Raw genomic sequence first — 19,268 nt, 5'->3', positions numbered from 1 at the left:
TTCAGCCTCTTCTACAGTATCTATGTTTCAAAGCATATGAAGTCATATTTTATACTAAAAAATTTAAACAAAAATTCTTTATCAGCTTCACTAAATCACTACTAGATTACTGGTTTCTAAGGATGTTACTTGTTACAAGCCTCTATTTTTGCACATTTTTCATGCTTTTCATTTTCATATTCATTTCTCCTCCTAGTATGAAAAGAGTAAAATAATTTTATATTCTTCAGGCTCTAAACTGAGCCCAGAGGAGAACACAAGATGAAACACACATATCAAAAGTCAACAGAAGATGTCATAACTGTGAACTCAAAACAAAAAGCTTTGTGCATTTCTGGTCTTTGAAGGGACAGGGGGAGGTACTTCAGATTCATCCCAGCTTAACAAGGCTTTAAAATTAATTTGAGATGCATTTCCTAAACACATTACACAGACATCAAGTGTTAAGCAGTGCACTGTTAATTGAGCAGACATAGCTCAGAAGCAACGGCCCTTGTAAGATACAATGATGTGCTGTGGAAAAGACAAAGGGTGAGTGAGGAAGACCACCAATGTGTAGCTGGAGTGTGCTGAGTGAGAGCTGTTTGATGATGCTCTGCAGTGCTAAGGAGATTACAGCAAATCACCTTGTAAGCAGCAGCTTTCACCCCTGCCAAGTAAAATCTGTGCGTGCAGATGGGAAGGGGCAGGAGTGCAGATAGCATGGAAGAAAGGCAGCTGGAGCCAAGCCCTCCAGACACTTATTGTGGAAACTCTCAGGCCACCACGGGACAGCAGTCAACACTTCTGTTCTGGTTAACAGACAGAGTTTTGAAAATATCTTCCAGAAAGGAGGAACAGATTTTGCAGCCACTTGTTTAGGATTGCATCAGCATGACTGGAAAAGAACATCCTTTAATCTGACGAAGTAGAGTTCTTGTTTCTGTGGTCTTTCCATCTTTGATCTCTCTTCTCAAATTGACAATGAGGTTGTTAAATTAGTGCTGGTCAAAATGACCATTTCTTAGTGGGTACAGACCACTCATTTAAGACCCACTGAGGTCTTGCAGCTTCATCCAAACCAACGGACAGACATCAAAAAATGTGAGTTGACAGACATCATCTTCTGAATACTCTATTTCTTCACTCCTCAGGAGCCTCAGGCCCTTAAGTCCTGCAGCAGATTTCCCTATTTTCCCCTCTTCACCCTTTTACTGCTCCCTGGAGTACCTTCAGAGCACAGGCACATACACCAGCCTCCTCCACCCAGCCATCATCCCTATCATCCTCCTCCTCCCAGCTCTGCTGCTGCCAAACCTACTTCAGTACACCCTCTACTGTCCTCGTATTTCTGGGTTATATTGTTCAGGATGCTGTCAAGCCACATATACACCTCAACAGGTATGAAAGGAGAACCTCAAAAAACTCATTTTCTTCTGTTCTTTCTTCTTATATTTTGTCCCAAAAGAGGAAGCTTAATTAAATACAGATTAGTCTTTCCACTAGTTAACACCTTCATTTTTAAAGCCTTGTTCTCAATCATGTTTACAAACAGCTCCTTCTTGATGCCAAATCCAGACGGCCTCCTGCAGGAGTTTTCTTTGACAGAGTTAACTACAAATAAATCTGAATCCCTTCAAGTATACCTAATATTTCATCTTTAGTGCTGTCTTTCTAATATAGGCCCAAAGTACAGTGAAAAGTCTGCAAATGGCAGGTAATATCTTCTGAGGAAAGCAAGCCTTTGCTTTGAGTTGTTTTACCCACACCAAGCATTCCTGAAATATTAAAGTAACTACATCTAAGTCTGTAGTTGTATTCATCTCCCTCTGCACCAGTACATAATGAAAGAGCCCATTTCCTATCAATCTGCCACAATGAATCTAAAGTCCCTGCTTCCAACAAAGCAGGGAGAAATAAGGCAGCTGTCTTCCCCACAGCCTCCCAGACAAAGACTCTGATCTCCTCCTGTGCCAAAGACCTCTCTTATAAGTAAGGAAAAGCTGAATTTCTTTTAGTGACCAGTCTTGATTTGCTGCTCCCAGCTATGAAAGGTAACACCAGTATATAACCAATAATTTCAGCTGCTCAAAGCCCATCTTTTATTGCAACTGCTGGATGTATTCTGTCTCCAGTAAAAGGAGCAAGAAAAAATTTGGACAACAACCAATTCAGAAGGTCTTGTGTGTTAAATAAAAGATGAGGGAGTTACAAACTGAGAAATCAGAGCAAAAAAAAAGCCTCACAAGTAGACTTCCTTCACAGCACAAGTATTACAGCAGTGAAAACTAGCAGGTGTTTTGCCACTTCAAAGAAGAGAAACTGGAAGGAGGAGGGTTTCTGGGGGAACAGTTCAAAGAGAACGAAGGGTTAGATAAGGCACATTTCAGAAAGAGACTCAGTTGTGGAAAACAATTATTCCTGATACAGGTAAAGTGTGAAAGCACTGTGCAGCCCAGCTCTCCCTGAAGGGACGATTTACAGCAGAGCAGCCGTATCATCTCCTGCTGATCCAAGGCAGCAGCTCCTGGGAACAGCCACACACACCACACCAGGCCACAAAGGACCACACCACTGCAGAGTCTGAAGGCACAGAGCCACAAATGATTTAGTTAAAAGAAAAATCATCCTCTTTGTGATGCATCAAACTAAGTCTTGGGCAATTTTGACCATGGCAGTGCTCAGATGAGAATAAAAAGGTAGACTGGTGTTTCAGGCAGTAATTACAAGGGAAAATACACTGAGGAACACCAGATAATGCTGCCATGGGACACACGTTTTAAAGAGAATCAGCCAGCAAATTGCTTGTAGTACCTCACATCAACTTCCCTATCAGGGCACTGCTGGGAGGCTTTCCTAGTTTAGGTCACACATTTATTCTTTTCTCATGGCTTCTCTGCCTCCTCAACTAAGCAACAACTCAAGTGCAACACAGTCTTGCTTAGAAGAGCTGGAAAGCCTCACACAGCAGTCACCAGGAAACACAAAAAGGCAGCTGTAAATCTGCAACATTAAGCAACAAGTAGCCAATGCAATGACAGGATAGCAGCAATACAAGGCCAAGGTGACAAAGAAATGGAGAGACTCCAATGTGCTCTCCTCTTCCTGAAACCCCACTTGCATTTGAGTTAGCCCTGCCAGTGCAGGCAGGAACGTGCAAGGTGCCTCTGGGATGGAGCAGGAACAACAGCCCTGCTCCTGACCTCTGCACTGTCCCCTCTGTCTGCAGCACACACTGCTTCTGTTCTGTGCAGCACAAATCTACAAAGGACAACAGGTAACAAAATTATAGAAAGCAGCTGCTTAAAAGAACATTGAGCAAGAGCCATCATCACAAAAGAATGAGAGAAGACTGGGACACGAATGATGGTCAACCAGGGAAAAACTGAGGAGAAACAGGCAGAACAACACAAGGAGCTGAATGATAGAGGCAGCACAAGATGGTATTATCAGTGAAGCACGGGTGAAGCTTCTAGTCAGACTTGGACATATCCCAGTGGAGAAGGGGGAAAGAGGTGACAGGACATGCTGGGCTACTTACATGGGGCATAAAACATCATCAGTAGGGGCTTGTCTTCCTTCTTAAGAAGCCTTCTCAATTCCTAGTGAATGAACCAAAGAAAATAAAAAAAAATACTCAATGACACCTCTTATTATTTGTACTACAACTTCAAAAAATTAATATATGTATTCATAGAACACAGTATCACAGGACTCAATTTTTTTTCTTGTTTAACTTGAAAGAAGATGACAAAATTTATTATACATTCAGCTGTTTGCTGAATATCCTAGACCAGTATCTTCACTGTTAATATGTGGAAGTTCTATGGTTTAGTTCATTCTCACTGCAGAATCTCTATCTGCAAACCCTTTCTTCACTGACACATCCAAAATCCATATTGCAATTCAAAAAGTCAGACTCAATAATAACAAAACAAGTTCAGTTTTCACACTATGAAACCTTGCCAAACCTATGAGATGCCATGCAAAAAGGATTTTTCAGTACCAGCATGATAGAAAAACTAGATGAAGTTTTCAAATTGAATGCAACCCCTGGAAGCCTTGTAATAGAGTACAGAGGGTGAACATTAAAAATTAATCTTCCTACAAAAACTGAATGTCAGAATAACCATTTCTAATATTAAAAATGAAAGCCAGAAAATTGAAAAAGCCCTTTACAAAATACCAGCTAGAGTCCAATCAATTAAAGTTTAAAAAATCTATAGACTAGAAAACTAATATAAAAGACCAAACTGATTATATTAGAAAGAACAAAATGAGTAACTGTGGTGGCACTGGCTTTTGAAGGTAGTTTCATCACATTTGCTGCCTTCCTACGTAACACTGAGAGGACAGTTACCAAGTTAAATCCCTCAAGATCTGGATCCTGTTTCTTCCTGCTTCACAATTCCTAACCTCGGGCACATGAGGGAACCCAAGGTTTAATGACAACCTGCAGTTTGAAGAGCAGCATTTTACCTCCTACCTGCATTCTGCACCTGGCAAGCTGCCCCAGTTCCCTGAGACAAAGAGGGCTATGCCCCCACACCATCCACAAGCTCTGACACTTGCTGTGTAGCTGGCAGCCTGAGGTCATGGCCACATGCAGGGCAGAGGAAGGCAAGAAGCACAGGACTTTACAGTTATCACAACCCACAACATTTGTAAAATCACTTCAAACAGGCTGGGTGCTTTAAACTTCCCTTCCAAAGAAACAAAATAATGATGTTTCAGTAAGAGCTAATACAAAGATATACACTCCCTTCATCCCATATACTTACAAAACAACAGAATATCTATCCAGCTAATGTACCTTTTCACTGTCAACATGCACAATATCTTTGGCTTCAGGATCTTCCTCCCAGAGTGGAGCACCTTCTGGATCCTTGAGAAAGGCTACCATAGACTGTAATAAACAGGGGACAAAAAAGCTTTTAAAGAAACACAAATAGAATCATGAGACATCCAATCTCAAATCCATGCTGTGATGTAAACCCCATCCAATCAGTACCTTTGATTTTCTGCTCATACATTCATCTGCTCTAATGCAGATTAGCAAAAATCTCCTATTGCAGAACCAAGTGATATGGGGAACCTTCATCATAAGTGGTATTCCAATTTATCAGTTCCCACTCCCACTATAAAACGGGGGAAAACAGAGTGGAAGTGAATCAGCACACAGAGAATAGCTTCAAGGATCCTTCAGAGAGCTCCTTCAATGGTACTAGACCTTCCACAGTGAGTCCCTGGGTTATCAGGAAAGACTTCTCTTTATGTAGAGGTCAGGCTCTCATGCCCTTCACTGCATCTCAGTAACAGGACTAGCTGCAGGGCACACTGATACTTGCTGTGAACAAAAGCAAATGAACACACAGATCAAACTGCCCATTTGGTCAAAGGAAGAACAATCCACCAATAGTTCCCTGTGTGACCCACCTACCTAAAAAATCCATTGAATGCAATTTTAAGTATAAGAATAAGAAGCAAATGTGACAGGAGAAGTGGGAAATACAAAACCCTAGGATTCTGCAGGGTTCTCCCACATTCAACAAGCCAGGAACATGTGTACACATACTTTGTAACTGCTTTACCTGACATGCAACCAAAAATCTCTTTCAGCAGACCTCAGATATACTCTCTTTACCATAAGGAAATGTACTCTGATACCTCTGATTTCAACCTGAGCCTGAAGGAAACTCCAGCCCTTCTGAATCAATAACATACTTTCCATGGATTCTGGCAGTCACACTACTCCCTGTTTCCAGCTGTACTTGCAAACATAGGCTTGATCACTTTTGGCCTCAGATGTCTGTGCTCTAGGAAACATAAAACCTGATATTCCATGCTCATTCACCACTCAGAATGACCCCACAGCTTTCTTTATGGCATTGCTTGCAGGTTTGTGTGCATTCCCATACAGGATCTCAGCCACACCACTAACACACTGAGGTCCCTGAGGAGCTTCCTTCAGTGTGAGTGTGAGTGGATGATGCTGTCATGGCACTGAGCTATACTAACACACACCAAGACTACTTATCTAAAAGCCTGGGTGTGTACTGCACTTTCTCAGGAGCAGGCTGGCAGCAGACCTGGTGACATGTCTCATCACTGGAATGGTGGGGCTGCTGTGGTACAACATCCCAACAGTTTATCAACAGAGAAGGAAGTTTAGCTCATTTTCCTGCCTCTCAGTTGATACTGCAAGGCTTGGGAGGATTCAGAGCTTACAGCAGGATCCATTTATTGCATTTATGTTTCTGTCTGCTTGCACAGCTAACATTGAAAAGATTTGTCTTATCACAAGAGGCAGCACATATCAGTCACCAGTCAGCAACCAAAACACTTAATGTACCCAGTAAAAAGGATCTAACACATAAGGATGACAAACGCTTCCAGAAGAAATTTGTTTTCCTGTGGCATTATCAGGGAAAGGAGCTAGTTAGGAAAAAAAATATAAAATCAAGTAAATTTACAATGGACTTGCAATGTAAAAAGCTGTAGACTTAGAGGCATTAACATCCCAAATGACATCCTAAGAAGACTAATGATACATGGGGAAAGAAAGAAGAGGACAAAAACAGCAGAGATGTTCTACCTTCAGGACAGCTGCATCAAGTTCTGCTCACCCTCAGCATGCAGAGACCTCAACTATACACTGGAGAGGAGGAGAGAGGGGTCAACATTTTGAACGGCTAATGAGTGTAATTGACTGCTACTTTCAAGAATTCCTGCATGCCAAATTCAGTCATGTAGAAACAGATATGGTTAGAGGATGGAGGATTAAAGAGATTTAATTCACCCAGCCTCTCTCTCTCAGCCAAGACAGAAAAAAATTAGATGTGTAATGTCTTCTGGCAGGAGCAGGCAGTATGTTGTCTTGCCCTCAATTCTTCATGCAGCAAAGAGAACTTCTCTTACTTTAAACAGGGAAGAACAACACCTAACAAACCACAGCATTCTCCAGTCACAGAAAAGCAGTGTCCCCAGGCTGCTGTGCTAGAGGCACAGCAAGGTCCAGGGCACAGCAACCCTGGTGTTGTAGAGCCAGCCCCACTGCAGCCCTGCAGTGGTACAGTCAGGACCTGTTCTGACCCCAGAGCACGGGCAGAGGCACCATGGGCTGTAACCAGCTGTGCCAGCTTTGAACCTTAAACCTCGGTTCAGCAGGGTACAGGACATGCTTCATCCAGCACATGCTGCTAAAAACAAGCAAGTTTTAACAGGAGAGTTGATCTATAATCATATACAAAGATCTAGGTTTTAACCTGAAAGAAAACATACACAAACATATCCTTGTGCTTTTCACTCCTTTGAAGTATCATGCAGTAAGGATGCTAATAACGAGACCTGCCTCAATTTCACATATACACTCCTTACAACAGCCAACTTGAAAGGATTCAGGGCTTAGAGCAGGACCAATTTATTGAGTAAGTCTATTCCCTTTGCTAGTACTAAGCAGATCTGTACTTCAGTGAGTTTTCTCCATTTTAGAAGGGAAAAACTCTCCCTGTACTTTATACTCCAGAAAAGGCTTCATCATGTAATAAACAGCCTGGATACTGGCACTGCAGCTCTCTTGAGAATTAGACACCATGTGGCTAAAGCAACATGTGAACAGACATCCCAGGAAAGATCAAAGACTGACTTCAACAGGATGTCTTCAACAGTAATGACTACACCTACTTGAGAAGACAGACTAGTACTCATAGTTCTTATTTTGCTTACAGTGGGACATGTTCTCAATTTCTGGCAAAAATAAACTGAGTTTACAGACTCTGCACCAGCTGTTGGATATGGACCTCTGTGCTTTGTAACCATCAATGGATCTATCTCTTATGACTATTGGAAACTGTTTTTCAGACTCCTAAATTCTTGGCTTTCACAATATGTAGATACTAGTTCCAATACTTTTTTCTAATATTGCAGTTATTTGTTCCAAACCAGCCATCCCAAAATGCCACTGTTTGCCCTCAAATTTGGAGAAAAAAGAAGCAATCCTTTCCTTTTTTAAGCTACTCACAGTTACAATAATATCTATTGGAATTTCCTCCAGCTGTCCTTTTTAGTATTATGTGAACCTAAGCCCTTCTGTAAAGAATTGGAAATATATTTTTAAAACTATTCCTAATAATTTTGCATCACCAAATTTTGTTATCTTGCCTTCCATTGCCCTTTCCGAGATACCTCAAACTGCTCAGATCTTAACACAGGTCTCAGCAGCAGGAGGTTCTGACTGCCAAGTAACTTCCCCCTACTGTGAACATTGAGCTGTCCTTTATTCCTCATTTTTCTAACAGCGAAACCACAAGGGCATCTCTGCTAATTACATAAAGATTTAGTTACTTTAAAAATGAAAAGCATTTCTAAAAGCCCGAGTACACTATCAGCTGGATCAGCCACATCTATGAAACTGCTGATTACTCCAGAAAAATCCTTTTACAGTTCTTCAGAGCTGTGTCCATCATTCTCTAAAATGTCATGCATATATTAATATGTCTACTGGACGTCGAGAAAGAAGATCCAAGTTTTATTGCCATAAGTTTGCTGAATGATGTGAAACAAATTCTTTAATCTCCCTGTTCTTCAGTGTGTCCACCTGTCCACAAAATGAGTATGATACCCTCTGTAACTGTGTTGCTCTGCTGCTCTCTCTATGTACTAGGAGACTCCCGACAGACACAGCTGAGAGAAACAAAGGTCACTGGCTCAACAGAAGAACACAGGGAGAAGTGGAACAGAGGGAGAAATACAGAAAATATCCAGGCAGCTGTGAGGAGCAGGACAAGCAAACAGCTGAATTATTTGATCACTGCCCAGATCTGATCCACTGCCCAACCTGTAAACCATTAGTGGCTGGTTTCACAGGAGTAGTTTAATTGAGAAAGACTCCAGCCCCTAGAGTGAGGGAGCTTCAAAATCCCTCTTCCACCCCCGGTGGAACTTCACATCCTGTCCACGGGATGCTGCTTTCTTCTTCTCAGCAGGCAGGGCAAAAGGGAAGGGTGAAATGCTCATCACAAAACAGCTGAAGGAATAAACGATCTGGGACCTGTTGGGCTATGATTGCCTCTCAGCCCAGTGCTCCCTGGGGCACTGCAGGTGCTTTCCACTTGATCTGATCTGTAAGGAAGAGTCACAGCACTAATTCCTGCTTGCAGCACTTTATGGAGGGCAGGAGAGATGCATCACGTATTGTTCAAATCACCCAAATTTAGGCAACTAGCAAATCTCCCTTCATCCATCACCCACCACAACGGAAAAAACAATCACCAGCTGCAATTCCTCACTAAGTACAGAAGCTGGTTCACGCAGCTGCCAACTGGGCAGAGTATTTAACATTGCCCTTCCTAATGCTAGGCAAGATTTCTGCTGGAGAAGATGGCAAGATACACAGTCCTACCTTCCCCATCTCAGACAAATCCTGCATCACAGCCTCAAGTGAAGACTGAATGAATTCAAGTCAGGGCACACTGCCAAGACAGTCTCCCATCTGATATTCTCCAACTCTGGCTGTAAAAGCAAGGTCCAGAGCAAGTGCACTTAAGAACAGGCACTCCAGCAGGCTCAGGTTCACACAGCATCTCACACAGGCTTTCTTCCATCTCAGGGCAATACCGTGAACAAGCCAGAAAGGGGGAGTACATGAAATTATATCAACCTGGGGTGATGTCATTCAAAAGACCAATGACTATGCAGAGCCCAGGTTTGCTGGAGGAGGAAGAGAAACAGGAACTGGGCATCAGAGCTGGACAGAAGTGATTTCTGGAAGCAAAATCCTTGCTGGGCTCCTCACATCAGGATACTCCCAGCGCTTCACCAGGGCTTTGCAAAGGAAAGCTGCACACTTTTGGCCTGCTTACTGTGCACTTTTAGTCCACCATTTCCACAATCATCTGGATCTACACATTTGTATCATGTCTCATGCCTTCTGTCTTCCCTTGCCCACAGAACGCTGCCTTCCTATGCTTTATGTCAAGGTTTGCCAGAAAAGAAGAAAGGACATTTTATACCTGATGCATTCAAAGCACTTTCACAGAAGCTGTGGTTCCACAATCTGATAAAAGATAAGGCCACTCAGCTCTCTTTAAAGTTTGTAAACACACAATCTAAGAACCTCAGAGAATTCCTTATCAAAATGCAGTATCAGCTAATACTTTTAGTTATACTACCACAAAGAGCACCTTGTAATCAAAATAAGAAATTCCTTATTTGTTACCAGTGTGTAAGTTAACTTATATTTACCTTCCAGTTCAACACGGGGTCAATCTTTTAAATAACAATTTTCCTGGAGCTGTGGTTGACAGACATGTATGCACACAAAAACCTTTAGGCCATTCTGACAGCTGTTTATGAAGATTAATCCCCTCCCTTTCATGCCTTCAGCATGAAAAAATATCAAAACCAGTTTTTAATCCACAAATGTCTCACCCACATCTAGCAAAACCAAAAGAATAATAATGGAATATTTGAGTTTACCTTCAATGTAACCGCTCTGTTATATGCAGTATGAAATGCACCGTCCCTGTTAAATGAGGAGTGGGGAATAGAGTTAACTTACAGTAACATTACTGGAATTCCTACAGCTGCTCTTCCTGACTTCTTGCTACCCAAAACAACATTATCCTGCTGAAGCCACAGAACTAAGTAGAATTTACAGTACAGTAATTTAAAGGGGGGGGGGGGGGAAACAAGAGGAAGGAAAAAGGGAGGGTGGCAAACCCGTGTAAAGAAAACACTTTCCCAGTAAACAATTTCCTCCCTGACACCTTAACAAGATTATTTACTAAGGCACGATCTTTGGAGATGGAGATGCAGCTGCTTGGTGTACATAACAGTACTCCCACTCCTATTATTTTCAGGAAGAAAAATCTCTTGCTGTCTCACGACACTTGCTTGTCTCCACTCACATTATGAAGGACTCTCTCAAATCAGAAAAGCAGAGAGAGGTGAAGCAACTTGTCCATGACACATGCCAGCAGGCTAGTGACAGAAAGCAAGAGAACTCAAATCTCAGGCATTAGCCCCATGCACTGGGCATTGGACATTTCTCCCGGCCCTGCTTGTGCTTTTAGTGTTGTCTGTTCAACAACAAACTAAATTTAACTCAGCTTCTGTCATAACACATGCTTGCAAACTGAAGAAACAGCAATTAACTTCATAGAATAAAAAATAAGTCATCTTAATGCTGCAGCAGCATGGGGCTGAAATAAGAATAAACACTCTTAATGGGGGCATCAACAATTATGAACTACAAATCCCAGCCCAGCACTCACTTATAATGGAGAAAATCCACTCCCTTCTCCTTTGAATTAGGATCTACCTTCATCTTCTTGCATAATTTTCGGCTTTCAGTATCACTGCAAAAAACACATATTGGAAGAAAGGTTACCAAAAAAGAAAATCAAATGCATTCAGTCCTGAGAACTCATTGCTGTGCTTCCTCATCAGCAATTAATTCAAACTAACAGTAATTTGGGAGCTGTTTAGCTGAGTTTGTGGGACAAGCATTGTGAAAAGCTCCATTAGTCAATTTAATTTCTCTGTTTGCTTGGTCAGGACACAGTGAACTGTGTGAAATTCACATTCCAAAGCCAAGCCCTAACCAGTAGAGAAGCAGCTCATTCCAGCATATCCAAGGACCTCAGCAGATCTTCTGTCCATGAGATTAACATAAAATTTAGGAAGTCAAATTTCAGTAAGACCATGCTACTGTTAGGGTGGTGGTCAAAGGGCACTGTTTGTGAGAAGATTCAAAAGGAAAAAACAGGTCAGCTTTTACATTTGGCAGAAGATAATAAAAAGCCAAAAAAAACCCCATGTGGTATGTCCAAGTCCAAATCACAAGTGTTTAGCCTTAGAAAGGTCCTGCAGAAAACAAAATCCAATTGAAATTCTAGAGCCTCAAGCCCACCAACTCCCTTCATTCTATGTATGAAAGATGTGTCCTGGACCCACACCTGGAAAATAGAGGCAAAAACAGCTCTTAAAGAAGGAGGGAGATATCAGCAGACAGACCTACTGGAGGTGGTTTTCAAATTGAATGAGCCTGAATTGCTTCCAGCACCAGATTAGGCTGACTTGAAGAAGAGAGAAGGGTCATGGGACAGAACTGTAAATACATTTGTTTCAGTGGGCAGGTAAAGGGTCTTCACAGCCTAGCTGCTCTCCTAAAAAGTGCAGGAGTGAAGCTGTAAGGAGACTTCAAGCTGAAGTGAATAAGAAGTTGGTCAAAGATCTGGGGAGATGAGCAAAACAGAAAAGAGGATGATTCACATTGACAAGGCTGTTCTCTGCATTGACAAACAGCAAGATTAAACAGCTTGGAAACTTGTCCCAGCAGAGGACAACTTGTACCTTTTACACAGATAAATCAATTTAGAAAATGAAAACACTGAAAACCCATCAAGTTTAAACTGATTAGAGACAATAAGATGCAAGGCTTGCAAGAGCCCCACCAAATTAAGTGATGCTGCCAGCTCTGATGCTAATTCTCCCAACGTTCTCCAGCTGCCTTTCTACAAATGTGAAGAACAACAAACACCAAGTTCACAGTGAGCTGCAAGTGAGAATGCACCTTAGTGGAAGCTTCCCAAATGCTTATGGTACATGGAAATAAGGAGGAATGTGCCATGGACACATGCAACAAAATCAGAAATGAGCATTTTAAGGACCTAACAAAGCACAGAACTACCACAACCAGGAAGGAGCACTTGTAATCTCAATTGAAAAGAAGTGTATTTCTGAAGAGTCTTACTGAATTCATGTCAGTTTTGCATTTTCACAGCACTGTAACCCATAAACACTCTCTTTGCTTCTCTGGGAGGCTGGAAATCTGAGCTTGAGAACTGAATGATGTGGGCACATCTCCTTGTTACAAAACTAGACTATGGAACAAATGCCCTGGATTTGGAGTTATGCCAAAAAAACCCTGTTCATGGAGTATGAACATGGAGTTCATACAAAAAGCCTGCAGCAGATTAAACTCAGGGGTCAGAAACATTCTGTCTTTTCTCCTCTGCAGTTCTTCAGTGGTCCCTGGGCTAAACCTAAATGACCCGAAGGTCAAGGACTCTCCAGAGAAGACACCAGTTTCAGATCATTCTTTGTCTTACCCCGGACACATCCAGAGGCACAGAGAGGGTCTTATGGCCCTGCTGCAGCTGGGTGCCAGGCAGTTAACTACAGTCAGTCCACACAACAGTCAACATTCATAAATGCTCTTCTAGACACTCCCAAACATTCCCAGTGCACAGGTGTATCTGTGGCTATCTCAGCTTTGCCAAGAAAAATGTTAGGTGCTTGATGTGAACAAGTGTAATGCTGAAACCTCAGCAACAGGGTCTGTGATATCCCAAGACGTGCAGACCATTGTTCTGGCATAAGCAGAGGACTAAACTGAGTATCAAGAGAGTCCTGTGCCTGTTCTACCACCTATTTGGTGCAACCTCTAACCAAGTGTATACTAAGAAAGTATAATTTCCTCTTATGTGTCATTTAGAGATCTGAATGGATACTAATATTCTGCAAGGTTTATAGTGGAAAAAAGCTACAAAGCATTATTACTGAGCTATACCTGTGAGTAAGCAGCTAGCCACTCCTACCACTTCAACTCCTAGGAATTAATTTTCTGTTTGCATGAGTTTCTATTAAAAAAGAAAAAAAAAGAGAAAGAAAGATAAGAATAGCTATTTCACTGGATCTAAGTGTGCCCTGCTTTCAGGATTTCTCCATTTGCAGAGATTCACACAGCTGCCTGAATGCACAGCCATTATCACAGGAAAGAAAGCAGCAGTTTGCTCCAGTATGTCTCCTACCATTTAGTGGGCAGATTCTCTGCACCACTGCATTGAGAGTTAAGCCTATTTATGCAAGCTATCTGCACTGATGCACGGGATAGAAGAGGAGCAAATTCCAATAATAGGAAATGTCTAAATATGTACCAGTAATTTTTTCATGCATCAAGTGCAGATTTTTGCACAAGCCAGACCCACCAGCTCAGATGCTATGCTAATAATTATTTAGAAAAAGCAGAAAAGGAGATGTACAGAAATGCCAGAGATGGACCAGTCTGCTTTTCCTTCTGCCTTCACTTACAGACAAGACAAAAATAAAAGGCAAAGAGCAACCAGCTCTGATATCACTTGGTAATGACCATTATTCTTAATAAGAGTAAATATCAACACAGATGCAGCCTGCTCTGAGATTTGTCTCTTTTGAATCTCAGCCAACAGCCTCTCTCTGAACATGAGCTCCTCAACTCTCACATGGGAGAGGGTAATTAGGACTCCGGTTCTTGCAATTTAATTATATCACTTGAAGAGGAAGTGTAAGAGTTTGTTATAATGACTAAAAGTAAAAATTAAAAAAAAAAAACAACAAACCAAAAACAACCCAAAACACCCAAAACAGGAACTAAAAGGAAAAGGGAAAAAAAACCAAAACAACAAACCACAACCTAAGAAGCCAGAAACTACCCCCAAAATCAGCACTCTACCAATTCAGGCCAAGCCACTCCAGACAAGGCACCAGGTTTGGGAAATACTGCCTTGAAGATGAGGTCAGTAATGTGTCCCCAGCAGCCATCCTTGGCTGCCTCTTGCCATTTCTGTCCAGAGCAATTTGAACCCTGGCAGGTCCCTGCTGTGCTACTGCTGAAGGGACCCTTGCAGGCAGTCCTACAATAATCCAGCATTATCTCCCTGGAAAATCATCCAAAACATCAACCTATTTTCAATACCACAAGGACCTAACCAGCAGCTGTCTATGTGGTAATAAGGTCAAACCTTAAGTGGCACAATGGCACAGTTTCCTTCCACTCCCACAGGCATGTTCTCTATTCTTCCCCTTCCATAAAACTAAACCAGGGCTCACCTTTGCTGGAGAAGTGAAGACATACGACAGCTTGGTAAAAAGAAGAATGGAATGATCCAAGCTGACCTGAGGAAGAAGTCTAACAACAAAGGTAGCGTGCATTGCAAAGATTGCGTGCACACTTCACCCCTTTGCATTCATGTCCCCATCTCCTCTACCAGGACGTATTTCTGTCATGGGGAGTTATGATGGAGCTGGCAGGAAGCCCAACTGGAGCACTCCCTGTAAACCTCTGGGATCCCCTGTCAGTGCTAGCATGCATGAACAATCCCTCAGCAGAGGCAGCCAGCTGTTACCAGGGCAGGAGGGCGGCAAGGGACTCCTGAAGGAGATCTGGCCTCCTTTGGCTCACCACCAGTGCAGCCAGATCCTGACAGGGACGTGTCACAGCCACTCCTCAGCAGTGGCACAAGATGCTCTGCCTGTCCAGAAGTGCCCACAGGTCTGGACACTCATGGCCATAAAGATGGAGAAGCAGTGAGAGATACTGATGGCAGTCCCCAGTGGCAGGAGGAGCAACATAGAAAAAGGCTTTTGCAGCAATGTGTCAAGGTAATCTGGAGAGAGGAAGAACAGAAGATAAAGCTAGACAGAAGGAACACAAAGTAAGACCCAGGGGTTTTGCTGCAGTTAAGTCCACGTAGTTTCTAAATTTAAACCAAGTCCAAACTGGATGGATCCCAAGTAAAAAATGGTATATGGAGATGGAAGTGCAAAACCCCCTCCTCGTGGAAAATTCAAATACTGTCCAGTCAGATCCCAAAGGAACGTGGTAAGACCAAACATCCTCAGCACCATTCTCTTTCATGAGCACAAACAACATCTTTTGCAGCTTCCTAATTATTTCCCTTATTATGTAATGCTGCCCATTGGCTTCTCGTGAAGATGGGAAAACAGCTCCACAAACCACATCTCTGGGAAGGAAGGATCTGGAATGACTGTCAAATCCCCTCTTCAATGACAAGAATGCCATCCCAAAATGTTCATGTCTCCAGCTGCCAATATAACAGCAGAGTGTGTATGTGCTGTGTGGCCACATCACTTCCACGCCACTGCCCTGGCATCCCCAACACTTTGCAATGCAGAGTGCACCCAGCTTTCTTTTTCACCCATACCTACAGGGTTTCCAGGCACAAGAAAAGTAAGTAATAAAAACAGTGACAGAACCAATTTAAGTAATCAGGTCAGTAAATGTGCCTGCACAAAAACTATCTCATTCCTCTATCAGCATATGCTGTAACCACATGCAAACCACAGACCTCACAATTTTTAAACAGATTTTCTCTTTTATCTGTACACTTTGCCAACTGAAACAGGGCTCAACAATCCACGTAAATTATGTTTCAGGAGTCCTTTATATCACAGTTGTGCCTGTAGACTCTAATGAAATGGAGGCTCTGTTGTATCAGTGACTGTACAAACACTGTCACTGTCCCAACAGCTGGACGAGACAAAACTGAGCAGGTAAGTAGAAAGAGCAGGCTCCAAGAGCAAGGGAATACAGCAAAGCAGAAGCAAGACTGCCTACAAAGCAAGTCCCCCAAACTGGAAAAGCTTTGGAAGGTACCAGTCAAAGCTGTCATCTTGTTACCAGCACATTCTCTCACTCTTGTCTCTGTTGTTCAGGTGCTTTCATTATTTTATGTTACAGTGAAAACCATCATAGAGAACTCCAGTTACAACTTCAGGGAAGTTCAACTGCAATTTCAGTCCAGTTATCAGAAGTGAATTATCAAGCAGGGTTTCCCAGCCCAATGCACAGCCTCTGCAATATCCTCTGGCTACCTTCCATAGAATACACTCTCCAGACAACAGACTGAACAATATCTTGGGAAAGTATGGAGTTGAGATCCTGCCAAAAAACTAATTGAGCTTGTGACCCCAAAAAAGCAAAACAAGTGTTAGCAGCAAACATTTCCTCAAGCCTCCTAAAAGTATGAAACACATTTGCACTTGCAAACCTAACGTGAAAGAGGAAATCATTAGCATTCAGTTGTAGTTAGATGTGCACCTACAAGGTTTTGAAATAAAAAAAAGGGAATTCATTAGCCATTGTTGGGGACAATATGGGATTTTGACTTATGCTCCTTTTAGTCATTGATTCCACCCTCCAACAAAGACTGTGTGATCCATTTACAATACAGCAGTTTGTGTATTTGCTGACCAAACAAAAACAGATTGATTCTAGCAAAACTCTCCTCAGACTGCAGGCATTGCCTGCCTCCCCATCATCCTCAGGTCTCCCTCCCATCCTGGGCCAGCAGCTGCCACAACTACTGCTGCTGACAGTACGTCACATTTGTAAGGCTCCTCATTTTCTATAATGATCCCATACCTTCCCACATCACTCTCTAGAGACCAATCTGAAATCAGAAACACAAAAAAATCCTAGGGAAAGAAATCACTTCTCAAACCATCAGGCTGGCTTGCACTTCTCCAAAGAGCTGGATGGTAATGGCTAACATCTACTTGAACAAAAAACCCATACTCAGCCATCAGTGCAGAAAGGCACTTAGATACTCTTCTGCTCCTGAGTGGGGCTTAAGGACCTTCAGGCAGCAAAATAGGAACAGGACTCAGGAGAAACAGATGCACAAGTAATGAGCACAGGAAGCTTAAACACAAGATCTGTCTTGAAAAACAAAGCAATGTTTTGTGACCATTCTGGGTTCCTGATGGAAATTATCTTCTAGAACAAGTAACAATAGCAACAGGTTTCCACAGCACAGAACAAATGAACCAGTCAAACCGTGCGGCACGTGAGAGGGATGGGGGAGCGTGAAAGCCAAAACCAGAAAATGTACTGCTGGAAAGAATTAAAGATAAGGATTAGCAGATGAACAGAACAGAGTCTCATGTGAATATAGGGTCTGATTTTACCCCCTAGAATGCAGCAAAAATCCCCACTTCAAGGGGGGATTGCAATCACCTTGCAGATGATTGCAGCCTTCTGCTCCAAACGCTCCCCTGGAACGTGCCAGGAATGCAAACAGAATAATCCATGTGCTGTGGAGACCCAGCACCACTTGTCACCCAATACAAACGATTCCCTGAGCCCATTAGTCAATTAGAGAGGCCAGAGATCTAGAGGAATAAGATTAAAAAAAAGTATTTTTGAAAATTAAAACCCATGAGATTAATTCTTATTGCAAGCAAGAGAAAGCCAAAAAGCAGAAAGAAAACCAAGACAAAGAGGTAACACGTATCATCATATCGTCAAGCTAAAACAATTAAGGGAAAAATTATAAGCTCCAGCCCCTGCAGAAAGTCAAGAAGTTATAATGAACAGTACTTTCCATGGAAATATAAATTAGCAAGAGGCACTTGGCAGCCCACACACATACCTGCACAGAAATAAGGTAAACGCATTCACAAGAGCTACCAAAGGCTTTGCAGAAGTTCTAAAACCACTCAAATTCTTTGCAAAGCAGCAGCTTTCCTCATCTCACAACATGGCACAGGGGAACACTGTCCTAACATGGGACACAATATGACTACTACTCTGTCTTTGAGTTCACACAAATCTAAGAAACCCAAAATGCAGGTTTTGAACATGTCACCCATGGGCACACTGATGCTTTATACACTCGTTTATCACCTTTAGGTGCACCACGGGCCTGGAGAGGACGGCTGCTAGAGGGTGTTTTAAATGAATTACTGGGTGCAGAAAAACAGAGGTGACTTCTTTTACATTAAATCTGAGCTCGCTTACTCTTCATTTCGGTCTGAAAAGCAGCAACATTGAAGATTTGGTTAATGAGCAACTCTAGGCAAAACCGATGGAATACTCAAGTTTAGGATGATACAGAAATGAGCTCAGGCTCATACACCCAACCACTACTATGGATTAAATAATTGTTCTGTGTTTCTGAATTAATGCAATACACCAAATTGAATGGGTTTAAATTAGGAACTGAAAGCTTCCTTTAAAAAGGATTTTTTTCAGATTGGCATAACACTTCCTGCATGGTCACTCTTACAGTAAAATAAAAAGGCTTTAATGTGAGTGAGCATTAACCACACAGACAGGTTATGACAGAGACAGGAGGCAGGCATTGAAAAATCTATGCTGTAAATGCAGTCTGCCCTTATAAATGGCACTCAAACAAGGACCACAATGGCAGTGTAACTCATTTGCAAAGCGTCCCTGAGGGACACGTGCCTTACCTCCCCTGGACCAGCTGCAAACAGAGCCCCTGCTACTTCCCCCAGGCTCCTCCTGAGCTGCCTTTCACCTTCAAGGGTACTGTAGAAAAATACAGACATCCCAGACACCACAAATCTGCTTGGATAGAAATGGCTGTACCAGGGCAAGAGTAGCACTCCTTTTTTTTTCTCTCCCTATTAGGTCTGGTCAGTTTTATTCGCAATTTCAAAGCTTTTCATCAGCTTTAAAATTCAGCTACAACTACGAAAGA

At 42.3% G+C, this 19,268-nt stretch overlaps 1 protein-coding gene across 1 annotated transcript in view; it reads right to left on the bottom strand.

The window, feature by feature from the left end:
• PDIA5 (protein disulfide isomerase family A member 5) overlaps positions 1-19,268 on the bottom strand; it is a 97,505-nt gene that overhangs the window by 57,783 nt on the left and 20,454 nt on the right. The window contains exons 4-7 of the mRNA XM_014871768.2: positions 11,253-11,336; positions 10,456-10,501; positions 4,793-4,885; positions 3,521-3,581 (exon numbers count right to left, since the gene is read on the bottom strand). Of these exons, the coding sequence (XP_014727254.2) occupies positions 3,521-3,581; positions 4,793-4,885; positions 10,456-10,501; positions 11,253-11,336 (284 nt within the window). The remainder of the gene's footprint in view (positions 1-3,520; positions 3,582-4,792; positions 4,886-10,455; positions 10,502-11,252; positions 11,337-19,268) is intronic.

The sequence above is a fragment of the Sturnus vulgaris genome, chromosome 7 (genome assembly GCF_052056855.1).
Source record: "Sturnus vulgaris isolate bStuVul1 chromosome 7, bStuVul1.hap1, whole genome shotgun sequence".
Taxonomy (NCBI): Eukaryota; Metazoa; Chordata; class Aves; order Passeriformes; family Sturnidae; genus Sturnus; species Sturnus vulgaris.
This window is presented reverse-complemented; position numbering and strand designations above follow the sequence as displayed.